At 51.0% G+C, this 19350-nt stretch overlaps 1 protein-coding gene across 2 annotated transcripts in view; it reads right to left on the bottom strand.

Moving 5' to 3' along the window:
- The window catches only part of ELMO2 (engulfment and cell motility 2), a 38662-nt gene extending 20192 nt beyond the window's left edge, over positions 1-18470 (bottom strand). The window contains exons 1-7 of one of the 2 annotated variants that reach the window (XM_082643531.1): positions 18395-18470; positions 6943-7066; positions 6573-6613; positions 6036-6108; positions 5611-5661; positions 1819-2000; positions 170-269 (exon numbers count right to left, since the gene is read on the bottom strand). In XM_082643531.1, the coding sequence (XP_082499657.1) occupies positions 170-269; positions 1819-2000; positions 5611-5661; positions 6036-6108; positions 6573-6613; positions 6943-7020 (525 nt within the window). In that variant the 5' untranslated portion in view covers positions 7021-7066; positions 18395-18470. Of the gene's footprint in view, positions 1-169; positions 270-1818; positions 2001-5610; positions 5662-6035; positions 6109-6572; positions 6614-6942; positions 7067-7272; positions 7353-18394 lie in introns of those variants that run through there. The other variant, XM_082643532.1, reaches the window with a different exon arrangement.
- Between the last annotated feature and the right edge of the window lie 880 nt (positions 18471-19350).

The following is a 19350-nucleotide window of genomic DNA, read 5'->3' as shown; positions in this document are numbered from 1 at the left end:
AGTACACCTTCCAGGAGCCACAGGAAGGCCGGAGCCTGAGGATGAAAAACCTGGCCTCGGGGATAGAACGCCGACCCTTGCTGGAGCAGCTATGTTGCCCGCAGCTCCCCTCAAGCCTAGAGAACAACTGGCGACGGAGGGAGGAAAGACGGAATGTTGGAGGCCTCACCTGCTTAATGAAGGTGATTGAAACCATGTCCCAGGAGACAATGCCATGGTCCATGAGCTCTAAGAAGGCAGTCAGGGTGAATGCCAGCATCTCACTGTAGCTGAGACATGTGCAAAACACACACAAAACAATACAAAGATTCAGAACTGGGGAACACAGGTGTGAAGACAGCCACAATAGGGACGGATTTCAATGTAAGCACCACCTGAGAAATCAGTGAACGCCACCGTGAGCCAGCGCCTGGCACACGCCTAAGCTAGGTGTGGAGCAGATTCTTCCCTGGAATCACCGAAGGAAAGGCTTCTGGGTTTGGCCTTGTCAAACCCCAGCACTTGGTGGGGTACCCGAGGGACCTTACGTCCCAGGTTCACTTTTAGGCTGGGAGGCGGCAGAGCATAGGAGAAAGAGGATGAACTCTGGCCATGGGTTCAACTTGGGTTCAACTACTTACTAACTGTGCAAATTTCATCTGTTCAAACTTCTGTCTCTTTCTCTGTGAAACTGAGTTCCTCTCACAGCGTTAACCTCACGGCGTTGTGGTGAGGGCAGGGTGACAGTGCATGCGAAACCCCACCACAGAGCTGACAGAAGGAGGACTGAAATGTTTTCTCCCCTCTGTCTCTGCTATGTATACACGCCAACCTTCATACAGCCGTACAGTGCTCTATAAGTTACAAACTAGATTTCCGTTTGCAAAGCACGTTCTGACCCATTCTCACCCACAGTACTCCTCAGGACAATGTGGCAAGGGAGGTATCACCTCCGTTTTAAAGCGGAGACGAAGGCCAGTCCAACCCTGCACTCTCGGGAGACTGCGGAACGTCCGGGTCAGTGCTGACGGCAGCCAAAGGCTTCGAGATTTCCGTGCAGCCGGAGAATCCAAGACTTAAAACAAATACCCAAGACTAGCTGCTCGGTTTGGCTAAAAATTTCAGTAGCTGATCCATCAACTCAAAGGTTTCTGACTCCCTCTCTGCCAGCTTAGGTTCTGTGGGCTTAGAAGACAAACGAAACATCTGTTTACTCACTGCTGATAGTGGCATGGCAGTTTCCTGCCACGTTCACCTTGGCACTGGAGTACCACAAAGCCACTTGCGGTGCATCGCAAAGTTCTGGACGCCCCCCTGCCCCCATGAAAATGGGTGACAGGGAGACAGCGGATGGGTGGGGATATGCTCTGGTAAACACAGAGGGCCCATGTGTGTCTCTGTATAAGGAGCCTGTGTGTGGAGTGGGGAGGTGACTGGAGAGGGAGGGATGCAGGGGTGTGGTTCAGAACAGACACACAGACACCTGTTCTACTTGCTAATGGACAGTCTTCTAATTTCCATCAGGCCAGTCATTTTCTGGAAATGATTTCAGCCGTGAGCTGACCTCTCTCTCGACTTCTAGAACCCCGACCTTCATGTCCCTCAGCATAGTACTGTTTTGTACCGTTACTGAATTTGTGAGAGCCCAACTAGACTAGAAGATTCAGGACCACAACAGTGAATTATACCCCTCTGTGTGGACCCTGGTGCTGCACACACTGCTCTGTATGCAGAAGGAGCTCAATAAGCTCATTTGACTCAACGGAAAGGAGCATAGGATGCCCTGCGGAGCGTTGTAAATCTCTGAGAGCTGCCAAACGAGACCTCAGCAACACTCACTGGGATAAGAGCTTGGTTCCGCTTTCCACAAGCCGCGTCAGCACAACAATGCCATCCATGTTGATGAACTCGGTGGCGAAGGTCACGTCCGCAGAGAGCTTGGCCAGCTCCTTCATGGCGTCCAGCCGGGTCTCCATGTTGGATGACTGGGTCCTCTCCATCAGCTGGCGTGCAGCCCGGGACTGCGGGACCAGGGACAAGACACATGCCATCTGCTCCCTGTGGCAGGTTACTGCTCTGTGAATAGCTCACAGGGGCCCTTCTGTGGACTCCCAAGCCCGAAACAGAAGTAGCTTTTCACACTGCTTCAGATTTGCTAAATGAATGTTTATTGGATCAATCAGGGCATCACCAGTATGACAAGACCGGTCTGCAGTCATGTGTATCCTTTCTGTACCACTCTAGTCTATGGAATAAAAAAATTCCCACCGAGAGAATACAAGAGAGATCTGGGAGATGACCATCCGCTAACTATGGCAAGTCACAAAGAAACAGATATTAGTTCAATATCAGAGAGTTTTTCTTTTTTTTTTTAAATTGAAGTATAGTTGATTTACAATGTTTTGTTAGTTTCTGGTGTACAGCAGTGTTATACACATATATGCGTGTCTCTGTGTGTGTGTATTTTCTTTTTCATATTCTTTTCTATCACGGTTTATTACAGGATTATTGAATATAGTTCCCTGTGCTATACAGTAGGACCTTGTTGGTTGCCTATTTTATATACGGTAGTGTGTATCTGCTAATCCCACACTCCTAATTTATCCCTCCCCCACCCCCTTTTCCCTTTGGTAACCATAAGAGTTTTCTATGGATATTAACTAAAGCCGTCAGACTGGAAGAGGTTGTCTCTTGAATACTGGGCTCTCGGTCACTGGAAGCAATCAAGGAAAACTGGACAGGCACCTGTACAAAGTGCTATGGAAGGGGTTCCTACAGTGGGTGGAGAATGAAATCTGATGACCTCTAAGGACCCTTTAATCTGAAACTGTGATAAGCCTGACGCGTTTTTTTCACTTTCCCTCAGAGTTCGTATCACTGTTCCTCAAAGTGCTAACCCTGGGGAAACTAAGAATACCAAGGGGCTGGAAAGCAGCTAATTTCAAAACGGCTTTTTGAAAATGACGGCTGGTGACAGCCTCCCCCGAGCACGTGAACCTTTCCCATGGGAGCACCTGCATCCTTCCTGCGACTACGGCGGCCGCCCCTCCTCTCATGTTCACTGGTCTTTCCTGTTGCTGAACTTACTCACTCTATGGTCCGTGCCTCACGGCTTACCGTTCCATCATTCTCTACCTCTCCTGTGTTACTTTAACATTCTCGGTTGGGGTGGAAGAATCTGGAGAGCACGAGCGCCCCGGGGGTCTTCGTTTTTCTTCCAGTGCTAAGCAAGCGACGGAGCCCAGGTACTGCTGCTGCAGAGGAGTCGGGCCTACCCACGTCTCTCCCCTTTAACGGCACGCTGCTCGCGAGGACACAGAAACCCTCCCTCACCTCCACGGTGAGGGACGTGTGCGCCGTGAGCAGAGGTCACAGGATGGAATGATTTGAAGAGCACTGGTCTGCATCACACTGAGAGCCTTCCAACTCCAATGTCAGTTCTCCTCCCGAGACAGCATTTCCAGGCCACCTCCTGTGCCTCCTGCTTCTGGGAAAGTCAGCTACGCTGCGCGCGAGGCCCGTAAAATGCTTCGGCACTTCTGTAAAAGCACGCAGCTCCCAGGCCGTCACGTTAAATTAGCCGAGCTTGGGGAGGAGAAATGAAGTCCTTAGGACGAGAAGAGCTGAGGAGGAGGGCAGGAGCAGGCAGTGCCAAGTACACTGGCCTGGGGTCGCCCAGACCTGGGTTTGAGAGGCAGCTGCGCTGCGTTTTGAGCTGTCGACAACTGGCAGGTTATTTAGGCTGAGTCTCAGTTTCCTGGTCTGAAAAATGGGGCTATCAAGAGTACTCATCTCATGGGGTTTGTCGAGATTAAGTGATACCATATATGTAAAGTATTCTGGGAACTCCAGGCGTTCAGCCAACGTAGCTGCTATTACTCCACACCTCCCTTCCTTTCGGATGGACCAGCCTCTCACCTCACCAAGAGAACAGGGGCCAGCACGCCCTCCGTTTTCCGGCAGCCCTTCTACAAACCTACCTACGCTACCGCCGTATCACTGGTCCTGCTCCAGGCCGAGCCGTCAGGGCAAATCCCTCCCCTGGGCTGTGGGCACCCCCTGTCCTGTGGGCAGCAAGGTCCTGCCCCCGTCACTCACCCCCTCTTTCCCGCACTGGCAACCTTCCTCTCTTCCATCTTAACGTATTTTCAAGGACACATAAAAAACTGCAACAGAAGTTAACAACCGTGAAGGGTCAGAGGAGGAGGACAGCTGGGAAGGTGAGGGACAGGAGTGGGAGAAGACCTTTCACTGTATTTTTGTCAAACTCTTTTGATTTTAACACACGTGAACATTCCACCTTTTTTTTTTTTTTTTTTTTTTTTTTTGCGGTATGCGGGCCTCTCACTGTTGTGGCCTCCCCCGTTGCGGAGCACAGGCTCCGGATGCGCAGGCCCAGCGGCCATGGCTCACGGGCCCAGCCGCTCCGCGGCATATGGGATCCTCCCAGACCGGGGCACGAACCCGTATCCCCTGCATCGGCAGGCGGACTCTCAACCACTGCGCCACCAGGGAGGCCCCCACCTCTTTTTAAAAGGCGTATCTTTTCAACTCTGTATCCCTGAGCTAGTACCTTCTCTATCTACTTCCTTTTAAACCAAGCTTCCAGATAACGTGGCGAACACAAGGTCCTCGCTTTGTCACCTCTTAAACTCAACCCACTGCGATGTGGCTGCCTCCCAGCTGCCCCAGCAGCCGGCTGACCTCCCAGATCAATGGACCGCTCTTCTGTCCTCAGTTTACCTTCTCTCTGCTCACTGCAGACCAACCCGTCCTCCATCCGGACACTCTCCCTGCCCTCAGCTCCTAAGCCATTTCTAGCACCTGTTTTCTTTTTACCCTTGTGGGTGCCTCCTTAGTCACCCAGAAGGGCTGCTCTTGCAGGAATCAGGGGGCCAGCTTGTATTCTCTCACTGCCTCCACATCCAGTGTATTGCCTTCTTCGCCAAGTTCACCTGCAAATACTTTTCCTGCCCATTGTTTCATCGCCACGGCCACTGCCTTCACCGGCTGTTGATACTGCTCATCGGCTTCTTGAAGACTCCTCCTACCATCAACCTTCCTTTTTCAAGCCCATCTTCCACACTGTCACTAAAGTGATCTTCATAAAATATAAACCTAAGCATAATATAGCTTCCTGCTTAAAATCTTTCAGCGTCCCCACAATAATGATCTTTCCCTTCTGGATAAAGTCCGACCCATTAGCAGGCCGCCCAGGAACCTTTCACTGGCTTCTGGATGATGGCTACAGGCCCTCGGCCACCCATCACTCCCGCCTCCCCTAAACAAAGCACATCTCTCTGCTTGGAATACGTTTCCTTTTCTTCTTTCTTCAGCTGCTTCTTGCTTATCCTTCAATATCTGAGCCAAGTGTCCCCCTTCTCTGGAAGGGCTTTCTGGGAATCCTCAGTCTGAGTTAGGTGGACCCTTTTCTGAGTTCCCTAAGCAACCTTCTTTCAGGACCCTTGAGAGAGGCCCTATATTTGTTTGTTTATTCCCAACCAGGCTGTGAGAGCAAAGATTGACTTTTTAACCTCCAAGTCTTACTTTTTAGAACAGAGTCTGGCCCGTGGTAGGTGCTCACAGACGCTTGTCAAATAAAGGAATTCCTAAGGAAAGCCGAATACCTACCGGGGAGATAGCCAGCTGTAAGATTGTCCCATTCTTAATGTCACTGCGAGTCTGGGTAGCAAAGAGAAAAAAAGAGTAGCTAAGATAAAATATTAAAATTGTGCAAGCAAGTTGAATCAACAAGAACTTTCTGTCATTTTTAAAGTAGCTGTAACTGAGACTCTTCAGTCAGGGCCTCTTCTCCTGATTGTTTCTGGGCAAAGAATTTCTAAGATCCTTTTCAAGTGCCTCTCAGGAAGCAGAAGCCACATTTTTCCAGCCACCAGAGGAGGACAAGGGCTGATGCTCCCTGATCTGCCCAGGAAGCAGCTCTTGACCCAGGAAGTGGAAGCTCCCTGGATATAAGGAGGGCAAACAGCGCCAGCCCCCGGGGTGGCTCACTCCAGAGCAAGGCCTGTGTTGGTTTGGCTTCTCCCTGTACTAACCTGTTCGGTGATGTAGAGCTGGGGACCGTCTGCATAACGGAGGGTGTAATACTCCGGGTTTGGCAGTGACCACCTATGTAAGAGAAAAACAGTACAGCCTGTGTGGCCATGCCTGGGGGCCTGTCTAGAAGCTGCAAATAAATAATTTTCAATAGAGTTGACTGAGGGATTGGGTGGTCTTTTTGATGTACAGGGGAAAAAAACCCAAAGCTTTGGGTTGAGATGTTGAACAGTAACCTCCTCAGCCTCTGTAAAGATTGGTACGACAAAAGGCGGCACGTATAATTCAGCGCAGGTCTCAGATCCCACCAGGACCTCAGGGGGGGCATTCCTGGGCTTAAAGGAAAAACTGAAGATTGACAGGTCTTAGGGACATCCCCACCAGCTATACTTTCTTTGTAAGACAACGATCCACAAAAGCCCCGGACTGGGGACCCGACTAACTGCAGATCCTCGGGCAGAATTCCTTTCAAGGTCTGGCAATGCTCCTCTGTTTTTAGCCTGTCACCATCCAAAACAGGGGCAGTTTCAACTTACCCATCACAAACTTCCTTGATGATGGACGCCAGGGGCCGTTTCTGAGAGAGAGAGAGAGAGAGAGAGAGAGAGAGAGAGAGATCCTTCACCAGGAGCCACAGCCTGCTAGTACCAAGGTCCTGATGAGAGGGTCAGCCAGGCAGGGTCATCCTGGGGCCTGAGCACGGACTTCTTCTCTGAGAGCTTTTCTCGGAGAGGAAGCCTGTCCCAGGCCATGGTGACCAGCGTTCCACAGGGTGGGACAGGGCTTGGCTTTCCTGTTGCTGATTCTTACTGCTAATGCCGGTGGTCCCCGCCCCTAAAGACATCCCCGCCACACACTCCCTGGGTCCTTCCCCTTGCATCGCTGCTGCTCCCTTCCAGAGCTTACCTGGTCGATTTCGAGGAGCTGAGCGTTAGCACCTGGCCACTCGATGGCCACTTTGACGATGTCTGATGGTGGTGGCATCGTTCCCAATGGGCCCTGTTTCTCCAAGACACACAGACACAGCTGCCTGGGGAAAAGAATCAGAAAAAAGGAAAAAGTCAGAGTTTGCCTTCATTTTTCACTTTTGTTATACATTTTAGAAAATCAGAAGACAGAGTGTGTCCAAAGAAACATATAGAACTCCTTGGTTTGAATTCTTCTAGATCATGCCACAACCCTTCCTTGGACATCTTGTCTCTTTAGATTAAATCAGCAAGTAGAAAAGGGACAAACCTATCTATCAACTGCAGATAAGCCAGCCACAAGATCTGCCAATGTGACACTTCAGGTGAAGGGCCAGGAGGACCCTGGAATAGAGGAGAATATTTACTGCAAAGTCCTGTCCTGGGACCTTGAGAGGGAGAAGCTTATGCCCTGAGACTGATCAGAACAGACCCAGCCTTTTCTTGGCTGAGCAGTTAGCTGAAGCAGCCAGCCTGCTCTGCTCTGCAGTCATCCCAGGAAGATTCCAGAGTCAGCAGGGCCTGGCCACATGCTCTGCTGCTTCCTCCCTACTTATTGCTGCCACTCCTCCCCCCGCAAAGGGACACAACGCGGAGCCTCCACCCTCTACCGTGTGGGATGACACAGACTTCAGAAAATGGAGAAGAGAAGCGGGACAGGAAATGCTATTTTAGTCCCAATTGCCAAAGGCAAGGGCTGCTGAGAGCACAAGTATAGGGGGGTGAGGACACCCTCACACAAAGGCCCAACTATCGGAGGACAAGGCTTCAGAAGTACTTCTGACCCACTGCCCTCCAAAATAAAGGAAAATAAATCATTTTGCACAAGTCTGGAAGATGGGCCCACGTGACTGGTATCCTAGGCAACTCTGTGAGCTTAGTGGTGTTCCAGGCAGTAGCTAAAGCATTCTCTCTCCAAGGTCTGATGAGGGGAAGTCACCCCACTGATGGATTATTTCAATGTGTATTTACACTCCATGCCTGCAGCTTCAGGAGAGGCCTCTCTCTTCACGAAAGAGGCCTTTCTCCTGCACCCCTAGGTTTAGCCACTTGCCCACAATCCATGCCTCACTAATGGAGACCGCCCGCCTCTTCTGGAACATGCGGCATAGTTGTGCTGAGCTGGTATTTGTGGAGGCCATCAACTTTTCAGCCCAAACACAGCTTTATTTCTCACAGCCTTGTAAGTATTAACCTCTTTGGTGACAGGGGTACAAGTCCCTTCCCCTACAAACCCACAGGTCTCAGAAAGAGGGAAGCTTTCCTGGCCATTTCCTGACCAGGATGGGGTGCTTCAGAAGTCAACTGTCAAAAATACCAGCACTTCCAGAACACGGCAGCACAGAAGAGATGGTTTTCAATGTGCCATCACTTATTCTGTTGAGTCCTCCCAGCAGCCTTATGAAGTAGGCAGCACAGGATTACCTCCATTTGAAGACAACAAAACTGAAACTCAGTGTGGTTAAGGTGCCCAATTCACCCAGCTTACAAGCAGTGAAGGTGACAGAACACGGAGTTGACTTTGGCCAGTGCTACCCACCCCCAACGCACCCCCACCTCCGGCTGAGCTAGCCTGAATTTCTGCTCACTGCAGCTAAATCAAGCCTAAAGGTGAAGTGGGCCAGTCTCACGGCCCTGAGAGCTTCCACAACTTCTGCAGCTCCAGGTAGAATTTCTCACATGTAATTTTTATGTGCCTAGACACACAACAAACCTCTGAAAAGAAACGGGCCCATCAGAAGGAGTCCTGGTTGAGATGCCCTGCTCCAGTGACACAGCAAAGCCGGGGTGGTACCGTGAATCCTGCCTAGGGCAGGAGTCCCTATCCTTATCTAAATCTGCCATAATTAGTAGGTATGACTGTACAGTTGTGAGAACATTTTTTTTGACTGAGATACAATCTACAAATAATAAAATGCAGAGCTTATGTGTATATATGTGTGTGTATATATATAAATATATATACAAAATAGAAATACACATACCTTCCTGTAACCACCACCCAAAACAAGACACTGAACATTTTCACACCCCCCAGAATTCCCTCCTACCTCCTTCCAGTCAACCCCGCACCTGCCAGCCCTCCAAGAGGCAACTTGTTTCTGATTTCCAGCACCATGGATTTGTTCTGCCTGCTTTTGTACTTCATACATGTGGAAATGCACAATATGGCCTTTAAGACCGTTTGTTATTTAGTTTAGTTTCTTCTTCTTTTTAAAATAAGTAGGCAGGGCTTCCCTGGTGGCGCAGTGGTTGAGAGTCCGCCTGCCGATGCAGAGGACACGGGTTCGTGCCCCGGTCTGGGAAGATCCCACGTGCCATGGAGCGGCTGGGCCCGTGAGCCATGGCCGCTGAGCCTGCGCGTCCGGAGGCTGTGCTCTGCAACAGGAGAGGCCACAGCAGTGAGAGGCCCGCGTACCGCAAAAAATAAATAAATAAAATAAAATAAGTAGGCAGTGTAGGTGCAAGAGGAAGAGCGCTGGGCCGGGATGATTTTCCCTGCTGAGGCATCTGGACTCAGAGCCAGAGGACTCAGGACCTAGTCACAGCTCCATCACTGAGTGTCTGGGTGATGTACACATGTCCCTCCCCAAAAGAAGTTACACCCTTATTTCAATGGTGCTTCTAAGAAACAAATCATATTTTTTGGAACTCCTGTTTGTTTTTGTTTGTTTGTTTTTTGTTTTTTTTCTGTGTGTGGCATGTGGGATCTTAGTTCCCTGACCAGGGACTGAACCTGCGTCCCCTACATTGGAAGAGCGGAGTCTTAACCACAGGATTGGCAGGGAGGTCCCTGGAACTCCTTTCTGGATACTATCTTTGGAGATAAACAAAGCCAAAGTTCATTATTTTACAGTTCCACTTTACTGTGACACCACATGGCACTTCCTAGGTTGATTATCTCTCTTTTTAAAAAATATTTACTTATTTTCCTTATTTGTTTTTTGGCTGTATCGGGTCTTAGTTGCAGCACACAGATCTTTTCGTTAGGCTGTGCAGTCTGCTCAGGTTTCTCTCCAGTTGTGGCGCACGGGCTCCAGGGCGTGTGGGCTCTGTAGTTTGCGGCATGTGGGCTCTCTCGTTGAGGCATGTGAGCTCAGTAGTTGTGGCGCGCAGGCTTAGTTGCCCCACAGCATGTGGGATATTAGTTCCCCAACCAGGGATCGAACCCACATCCCCTGCATTGGAAGGCAGATTCTTTACCACTGGATCACCAGGGAAGTCCCTATCCCTTTCTTTATTAAAGTCAGCCCTGAGTGATTCTTGTATGTTCCAAAAATTCATATCCATTTTAAAGCACGGGGATTTGCAACCACCAGGACTATTCCAGAGATACTATAAGCCCCCATTCTCAGCGATTTTGCCCTTTCCCAATATGCCCAGGCAGCCCACGTGTCCTGGCACTCTCCCCACCCATGCCACAGCCAACAGGACCGAGGTGAACACTCAACCTTAGCTGGACTAATCCAATTCTCTCTCTTGAGCTTAAAGACACAGACTAAAGGAGATGGATGACAATGGGCCCTGGAGCAGAAAGGTCACAGTCAGCCTCAGAGCAGGTACCGCGGCAGGTCAAAGATACCAAGAAGCAAAAACCAAGAGCCTTGCAGAGGAAGCTATTCAGCAAGAAGAATCCAGAAATGTGTGGATGAGTGGAGGCCAGAAACCAGAAACCACAAAGTCCCAGAAGGAGGTGAAAAAAGCCTGTGTCTGAAGACTTTCCAGACTCCATGGCTACACCTCCTACAGTTGGGGTACCTGAAGTTCCCGTTTCCTGCCAATAAAACTCCTTTCAATTAAACTAGCCTGCGTTTCTACTCATTGCAACTAAAAAGCCTAAGCCTAAGGGTGACCCCCCAGCTTTGAAGGAGCTCTAAACAGTATTGAAGAGACAGCAGCCTAACAGGCACAAATGATGGCACTGAGCAGGCCCTTGATTAACAGTGGCTGAAATAATGAAGAGCAAAACCCACTTAGAGAAGTCTGGTTTGTTTACAACAGTTCAGTTTTGTGGTGACTTTATGTCATCCTGTATGTAACAGTAATGTGCAGACAGCCTCTTTACATTTGATCACGTCTGTAGCATTATTACCGCTGATGCTCACCCAAACCCTGGAAGTCAACCCATTGTAGACGAGGCAACTGAAGTTCACATGGGATGAGAAACGTATCTTCCACATGCCCCCTTCCCACCTCTTCCCCACAAAGAAAGAAAGAAAGGAATCACATCAGAACTGGGTCTCAGGACTGGGTGTTAGGACTTCAAAGTTGGCTCTCTTCCCTCTACATAATACTTCCTTTGCTGAGGATGATGACATTAGCTAACATTTACACAGTGCTAGGACACTGTTCTAAGGGCTTTACACATATTAATTCATTTAATCCACACAGCAGCCCTGTGTGATGTATCATCCCGGTTTTATAGACAAGAAACAGAGGGACTTCCCTGGTGGCACAGTGGTTAAGAATCTGCTTGCCAACGCAGGGTACCTGGGTTCGATCCCTGGCCCAGGAAGATCCCACATGTCGCGGAGCAACTCAGCCCATGCACCACAACTACTGAGCCTGTGCCCTAGAGCCTGCGAGCCGCAACTACTAAGCCCGCGAGCCTCAACTACTGAAGCCCGCGTGCCTCAACTACTGAAGCCCGCGTGCCTAGAGCCCGTGCTCTGCAACAAGAGAAGCCACCGCAATGAGAAGCCCGCGCACCGCAATGAAGAGTAGCCCCCACTCGCCGCAACTAGAGAAAGCCCGTGCACAGTAACGAAGACCCAACACAGCCATAAATAAATAAATAAATAAATAAAAATTTAAAAAGAAATAGAGGCGCAGAAAAATTAAGTACTGTGCTCAGTGTCATACAGCTAGTAAGTGGCACGGCCAGAATCTGACCCCAGCCAGTCTGGCTGCTTGAAAGCCACGTGAAAGCAGGTGGCACCATTCCCACAGCAGGCGCTCAGTGGAGGATCTGGGTTCGCTGGACCTGAAGATGAAGCACACCGGGGCTCAGAGACCAACGACAAGAGCTCACCATTGTGACAGACAACAGAGCCCACTGTCTAAAGAAGGTGACCCCCACTCCCCTGTGCGGCGCCCAGCCCTTCACAGTCTAGCCAGACCTTCCTGGACTACTTGCTATTTCTACGAGGCAGGCCATGTTCCTCCTCCTCCTCTGTATCTTTGCATTTTTTTCCTTCCTTCGACTGTCAGGAGAGCTCATATTCAAGCTTCAGAGCCCCGCTCTGAAGATGTCACTTCCTCTCTGTACCGGTCTTAGTTCCTCACGCCACCCCCGTTTCTCTAGCAAAGTGAAACAGGACGGGCCCGTGTTCTCGTGGCATTCTGTCCACAGCTCTGTGACGGCTCCTGTCCCACCCCATTATAGTTTTATATTCCCACAGCTCTCTCCTCCCCCGGGGCAAGGCCAACCCTGAAGCTTCATCGGCTGGCACAGTGCCTGGCACACGGTTACGGTTCCATGAGCATCTGCTCAAATCCAACAGCTCTGACTTCCTCAACTCCTACAAACCAGGGCCGGCTCCACACGGCAGTGGACGGGCAGGAAGCACTCTGGTTGTGTGTTCCCTCCTCGACCCACCACCTTCCAACTCCACAGCATTTTCACTGTTTTCACATCTAACATTAGGACGTGTCTCACTGGAAAATCAGATTTAGCACCCCTGACTCTAGTTAAAAGATGGGGGAAAACATCCCTCCGCTTTTCTCCCTATGGAAACGTCAGGAGATAGGAGACTAGAAGAATAATATTCTCCGGGTAACAGTCCCCAGATAAAGGATCTCCTTGTGCGGAGCCCTTTCAGCTCTCGTTTGCTCACTCTTTTCATTTTCACTTTAGAAAGGAAGTGGAAATTAGGTCGAAGCAATTCAGTAACATTGCAAAATTCTCAGGGCTATAAATAGCCTCTTGCTCTACCGTTCAGCATCACTATAGAGTTCAAGAGCGAACAGCCAAGATGAGGGAGCGGTGGTTCCACATCCAGGCCCAGAAGGCAAAGAAGTAATCAACCCCTTCTGATTAAACGACTCTGCATCCCACCCTCCCACCCCCTTTCAAGTATTACAGACATAAAGATGATTGGGAAAGCTCTACATGTCACCAAACAGGAGAGAGGCACACACTGATCTGGGGAAGATAATTCTACTCTAAGGCAGGAAAATGAAAGCCCAGGTTTTCAAAGGCAAAGTCGGGGAAACAAGAGAAAAACAGGACCTTCCGTGTCTCCAATGGGTCTTCTTTAAGTGGCTTCTGGAAGGTGTGCTTATAAAATCAGCACAGTTACCCCACAAAGCTCCATCAATCACCCCTGCAGGGACGGCTCCAGAGACCTGGATTCTGAGAGCCCAGCGGAAAGGAAGTGAAAGACAATCCCTTCCCATTAGTAAGGAATTCAGATGGAGGAAGGCCAGAAGGTTCCAGCTCCGCACTCTCTCCCCCTCATTCCTTTAAGGATAAGGATTGACGGGTGCTTTTGTTCTGCTCTTTTGCTTTTGATTCGGTGGGGGAGGCATGGGTGAGTTTAGTTTATGTTTCCTGCAAGAGAAAGCGCCGCTCCAGGAAGGCAACCAGAGGTCACACCCTCTTTCTAATCAAGAGCACAATCTCAACAGAGGCTTCTCCCTCTGAAATCTTCTGCAGTGAGAAGTGACTTAACTTCCCTTAGTTCGGACCCCTGAATGAGGGTGAGACTCTGAGGTACAGGGAGGGAAACTGGGTTCGAAGATTCAGGTCCTGACATTTACTGCTAGAAACGCCGAGAAGGACCATCATACCAATGGCAGCTGAGATTTCTCCCTTCTGTTGAAATCTGTTGGACACAAGACTCACCCAAACACGTAGTTAAGAGCCACTAACTTAGAGCCACAAGTGCAGTGAGGAAGGGCGTGGGAACAGGGTAACTGTTTGGGCTTCTGCTCACGTAACACCTACTCTAAGAAGCACTCAGCTCTCCACTTCGGCTTAGAAACCTTCTGCAAGGTCTATCCTTACAGAGCTGAGCTTAGACTCCGCAGGAGAGCACCAGCCCCTCCCAGGCCCACCATGGCCTTCAGACCGCCCTTGCAGATACTCCGAACGTCCCAGCAGACCACCTTGTTCCCCCGAACATGAGGCTCCTCTAAGTCTTACTGGGGCCTCTGCCATTACTCCCTCCACCTGGTCCAGCTGGCAAACTTCTACTCGAGCCTCAAGGCCCAGCTCAGACAGTCACTCTTCTGTGTGGCCTTCCTGGTCCTCTCCCCTCAGGCAAAATGAAGTGCGCCCTCATCTGCCCTCCCGTCTTTTACACAGTCACAGTCCCACTGATTCACAACTCTCTGTGTGCAGCCTTTCCTCGTGCCAGAGTGTGGTCTGCACTCCAGCACCACCGATGCTGCCTGGGAGCCTGTAACACAGAACCACCCGCTCCAGCCCAGACCCCCTGAATCAGAACCTGCCTTCAGACAAGATCCCCAGGTGCAGACTCTACACCAGTGGGTCTCAGCTCTGGCTGTGCCTCCTCCGTGCCCACCCCAGGTCACTGCAAACCACCCCCCTACCCGCCACCCCCAGGTGATTTCAATGGGCAGCCAGGGCTGGGAGCCACAGCTCAGGGGCTGCTAGCTGAGGGCAGGGACTCATCGAGTCCGCATCTACTCCCCTGCCCACCGTGCCTGGCACACAGCTGTGCCCACAGAATTCCACACCAAAAATACCCCCCAGGATGCCCCCAGACCTGACCGCCTCTAAAAGAGAACAAAAACTCTAATGACAGAGGACGAGCCATTGCCTAGAACTCCACAAAGCCCTACAGTCATCGAGATGGATGCAGAAGGGGGTCTGTGTTTCCAGCCCACTTGCCTCAGTTTCTGGAACTGAAACAGAAACTGAAGTGGAAAACACAGATGAACCAGAAGTACCGTCTGCCTTCACGGGACCGCGGCTGCCGCGGGAAGGCAGAGCCTGCGTGGGGATGGGGTGCGCGGGGCTGAGAAGCCCTGGGTTATGGCTGAAACCCCGGGCTGGGGGCCCGACTCCTTCAATACTGACCCCAACCACACAGCATTGTTCTCACTGCAAAATCAGGCCAAGCCTCTCATTTTACCGATAAGGGAACTGAGGTCCAGGGAAGCTGGCAAGGCCACACCAGCAGTCAGGAACCAAAGAAGGCCTCGGCCCTCCCTTCTGGGTTAGTCCTGCCCCTGCAGCACAGAAGACCTGACTGCCCAGCTCTGCCATGAGCACAAGCCTCTTTGGACTTCAGGTCCTGATATGCATGAGGAGGTCGGACAAGACCTTTGTGAGGTCTCGTCCAACCTTGACCTTCTAGCGAGTCAGAGTAACTTAACAAGGTAAGGACCTTGCGTCCTGGAGTGGAACAGACCTAGGTTTGGATCCCAGTTCTAAGAATTTCCTTATCTGTTAAATGGAGATTCGAATCAACCCTACTCTATAAAGTTGCTGTGAACATGGGGCGGGATAATATACGTAAATCATTTAAGCATAATACCTGACACAGAATAAGCAGAATTCCAACAGTGTGAGCTTGAAGAAGTTGCAAAAGCACTGTAACCATGTTTCCCTGGCATAAAAAAGCCCTACCTGCCAGGCTTTAGTATACTGATGACAGAATGAGAGAACATATGTGAAGGCAATTGGGGAGGAAAATCAATATAAAATTATTATTTTTATTATTATTATTATTCTCTTAGCAGAAGATCCTTGGAGAGCTTCAAAGTCAGTTCCAGAGCAGTGGCCTATACAATGCCTGGCGCATAACAGGTGCTCAACAAATCTTTTCTAGTGACTCAGTTAAAACCAGTATGTCTAATGGGTTTACAAACTCTGGCTGCTTAGGCAGCCAGACAGGTAAGTAAATATGCCAAGCAGCATCTATGTGGGAACTGTAGCAAACTACGAAGTACTCCCCTACCCCTGCAGAGGAATCCAAATCCACACTTGGAAACACATTACCCAGCATGGCCTAGACAGCCACTGCAGCCTCTGCACACCACTGTTTCGGGTTCTTCATTACACTGCCCGGTGTCCTGCACCTCATCTAATCATTTTGTGGTCTGGTCTTGTCTTTCCAAGTACCCAGTAGGCATCCTGAAGATGAGGGCTGTGATCTATACTCCCCAATCACCCTAAATGGCCTAGAACAGTGCTGGCCTCCCGGTAGTGGGGACCTCAACTCAGTGAGCAACTGTTGAACTGAACAGCCAGACTGTTAACTCAGGCCCTGTACAAGATGCTGCGGTCTGGGTACATTTTTCTACCCAGGTCCTGGGACCAGGCTGAGTTGGTGCTGACTGTGCTGAGCTCCGGTGACTGGATCAAGAAGCACTGGCCTTGCAGGTTTTTTCTTCAACTGCATCAAATCCACTTGTTCCTGAGCCACCTAGGCAGGTGGTACTGATGCACCCAGACACACTGTCTCTGCGTGGATGAAACCGAATATGCATATACCCACAGGTGCCATTGTTTTCTAGAAGTTTAGCCCCCACTTCCTGCACCCCCAAACCCCCCTGGCACCTCCTTGAGGCAGCATAGGGTACAGAAGGACCAAACTCCAGATGAACAGATGGAGGTCCTGGTCCTCATCTTGCCTCCTCCATTCACAAACTTTAGGATGACTGCTGGCAGGCAACATAGCTTCTAGGAGCTTCATTATGTTTATTAGTAAAATGCAGACAACAATAATTATCTCAAAAGGTTAAAGGCAATTAAATGCCACAGGTACGTAAAGCTTCTAGCACTGCTCACCCCTATGTGTGGCTACTGAGCACCTGTAATGTGTTTACCATGAGCTGAGATGGGCTTTAAGTGTAAAACACAGGCCAGATTTCAAAGGCTTAGTGCACACACAGAAATGTGAAATATTAATAATGTTTTTAACATTGAGTATATGTCAAAATAATATCATTCCGGAATCTATTAGGTTAAGTAAAATACATTACAAAAAGTAATGTCGCTTGTTTCTTTTTGCTTTTTTCATGTGGCTACTAAAAATTTTGTAACTACATATATTGCATTATCTTTCCACTGGACAGCATTATTCTAGCACAGAGCCTGGCACAGTTTTTGTGTAGGACATCAGAGACGACTCACACCTTTTCCTCCTGCCAGAGCCAAGTCCTCCATTCATTTAGTACATATTTACAGTGCCTGGCTCTGGGCAAGATGCTGGAGATACACGGAGCAAAAGCAGACACTATCTTTTTCCTTGTGGACCTAATTATCTGGTGGGAACAGACAGACATGAATATTTTCATAAATAAATGTAAAACTGCAGCTCTTCAAGTGTTGTGAAGGAGAAGTACAGAGGGTGATGAAAGTGGGGAATTCACTTGGTGGGGGAATCGAGGACCAGGGACTCCTCCTGGGGAAGTGATACTTGAGTGGAGATTTGAAAGATAAAGAGGAGTTGACTGGAATAAGCCAGGCGGGGAAGATAAGCCCAGGGAGCAGGAAGGCTAAGGGTGAAGACCCTGAGTTGGGCCAGGGCTTGGTATGTAGAAGGAACACGAAAAGACCAGTGTGACAAGAGAATTGGGCAAGAGGGGTTAGTAGACTGAGACTAGGGAGGAGAGGTCGGTGGGAGTCCATCTCCAGGGCTTGGGTGAGGATCTGGGGCTGGCCCTGCAGGAGGTGGAAGCCAGCCAGTTACAAGCAACCGAGCGTCCGGATCAGATCTGTATTTGGAAAAGATCCCTCTGACCACGGTGCGAGGCCCGCTGGGGAGCGGCGCAAGTGCCTGTGTGCAGATCGGTTATGGACACTGCATCAATGCAGGTAAGAGGCGAGAGAGGCCTGAACTGAGAGGGAAGCGGCGGAGATGCAAGTAGACGGTCTGGGGGGTCACTGAGCCGGCCGGATCGACGGGGCGGGGTGATGAGCAGTGTCTGTGTGTGTAGGAGGGGGTGGCGATGTCAAGGGAGACTCCGAGGCTTCGGGTGGGTGCCACCCAGCCCCAAACACCCTTTGGGCTCCTATCAAGCCCTCTCCCATCTGGTCCCTCTCCCGTCCCCTCCTTCCCCGCACCGTCTCGTCTCGCCCCCGGGTCCCATCCTCCCACCCTCCTCCTCCGCTACCCCGCGACCCCTACCCGGCCCAGCCCCTGCTCCTCTAGGCCTGGTCGTCGACCCTTCTGGGTCGGGGACCCAGTGACCCTCGGGCCCGGCGGACCCACTTGGGCCGCGCGACCCCTCAGGGGCTTGTCGAACCTGCGCGGTGCATCCCAGGCCGGCCCTCTCCAGCCCCCCAGGCCCCTGGGCTGAAGCAGGCCGCAGCCCTCCGCCTACTTCCCGGCCCGGCCTCTCCGCCCTGCGTCCCTCGGGCCAGCGCCCTCCCCGCGGCCTGGCGCGCCCCAACCCCCGGCGCGTCCCACACTCACCAGGGAGCCGACCTAGGCCCAGCTCCCGCGCCCAGGTCTCCCAGCCGCCGCTCCACTAGCCTCCGCCGGCCCCGCCTTCCCGGGGCCCCGCCCCACGCAGGCCGACCCGGGCTCCTATTGCTCCAGTTCGCCGTCACGCTGAACTCTCCTTCTTCAATTGGGTTGGTTGCCTGTCACTCAAAAGAGGGCGGGACCAGCTGCTGGGGCTGGGAGTGAGGAGCCGCCGGTCCCCGCCCTGCTAGCGGAGGCCTCTTAAAGACACAGGCTGTCTCCCCCGCCGCGGGCTATGGGTTTTGGAAGAATGGGATTTCTCAGCAAACGCAAGAGGCTGCATTTCTTCCCCCCATCCCCTCATCGCTCCCCGAAACTTTTCTTTTGGCACAGTCCGTGTTCCTTGTGATAAATCAGAGGTTTTGAGGGCTCAGATGTCCTCTGGTGGCACTCAGCCCGGTGCCCAGCAGGCATGTAACGCACTCAACAGTGGGATAACTGTGGTTTGGAGAACTGAGTGGGAGGTGACAGTCGTGTCAGAGGCTTTGAGCAGCCGCGGCTGCTCACCACCGAGCCGGAGCTAATTATACCGGCACCCAGGGCTGACCGTGGGCGCGGAGCAGAGGCAGAGAGGTACAGCTCAGCTGTACTGTTGGTAGGGACCCGTGGGAGGTAGTATTCGTCACTGCACCTGCAGATCGGAACAAGGCCGGGCACTGCTCCAGCGCTTCACTCGTGCCACGTCCCTTTACACTCACAGCAACTATGATGTAGGTGTTATGTGGGTCCCCTGATCGTACAACTAGTGATGGGCAGAGCAAGAGGCCAGCTCGTGCTTGTTTGATTCTAAAGTCTATGCTCTAACCATTTTGTCTCACAGATCCTTACAACCACCCCGAGGGGTGGGTATTTTGTTGTCCTTTTTATAGATGCTCAAGGGAGAGACTAAATAATGAAACTGATAC

Source organism: Mesoplodon mirus, assembly GCF_964341445.2.
Source record: "Mesoplodon mirus genome assembly, chromosome: 15".
Classification (NCBI taxonomy): Eukaryota; Metazoa; Chordata; class Mammalia; order Artiodactyla; family Ziphiidae; genus Mesoplodon; species Mesoplodon mirus.
Note: the sequence above shows the minus strand (reverse complement) of the source record. Positions and strands in the feature narration are given on the sequence as shown.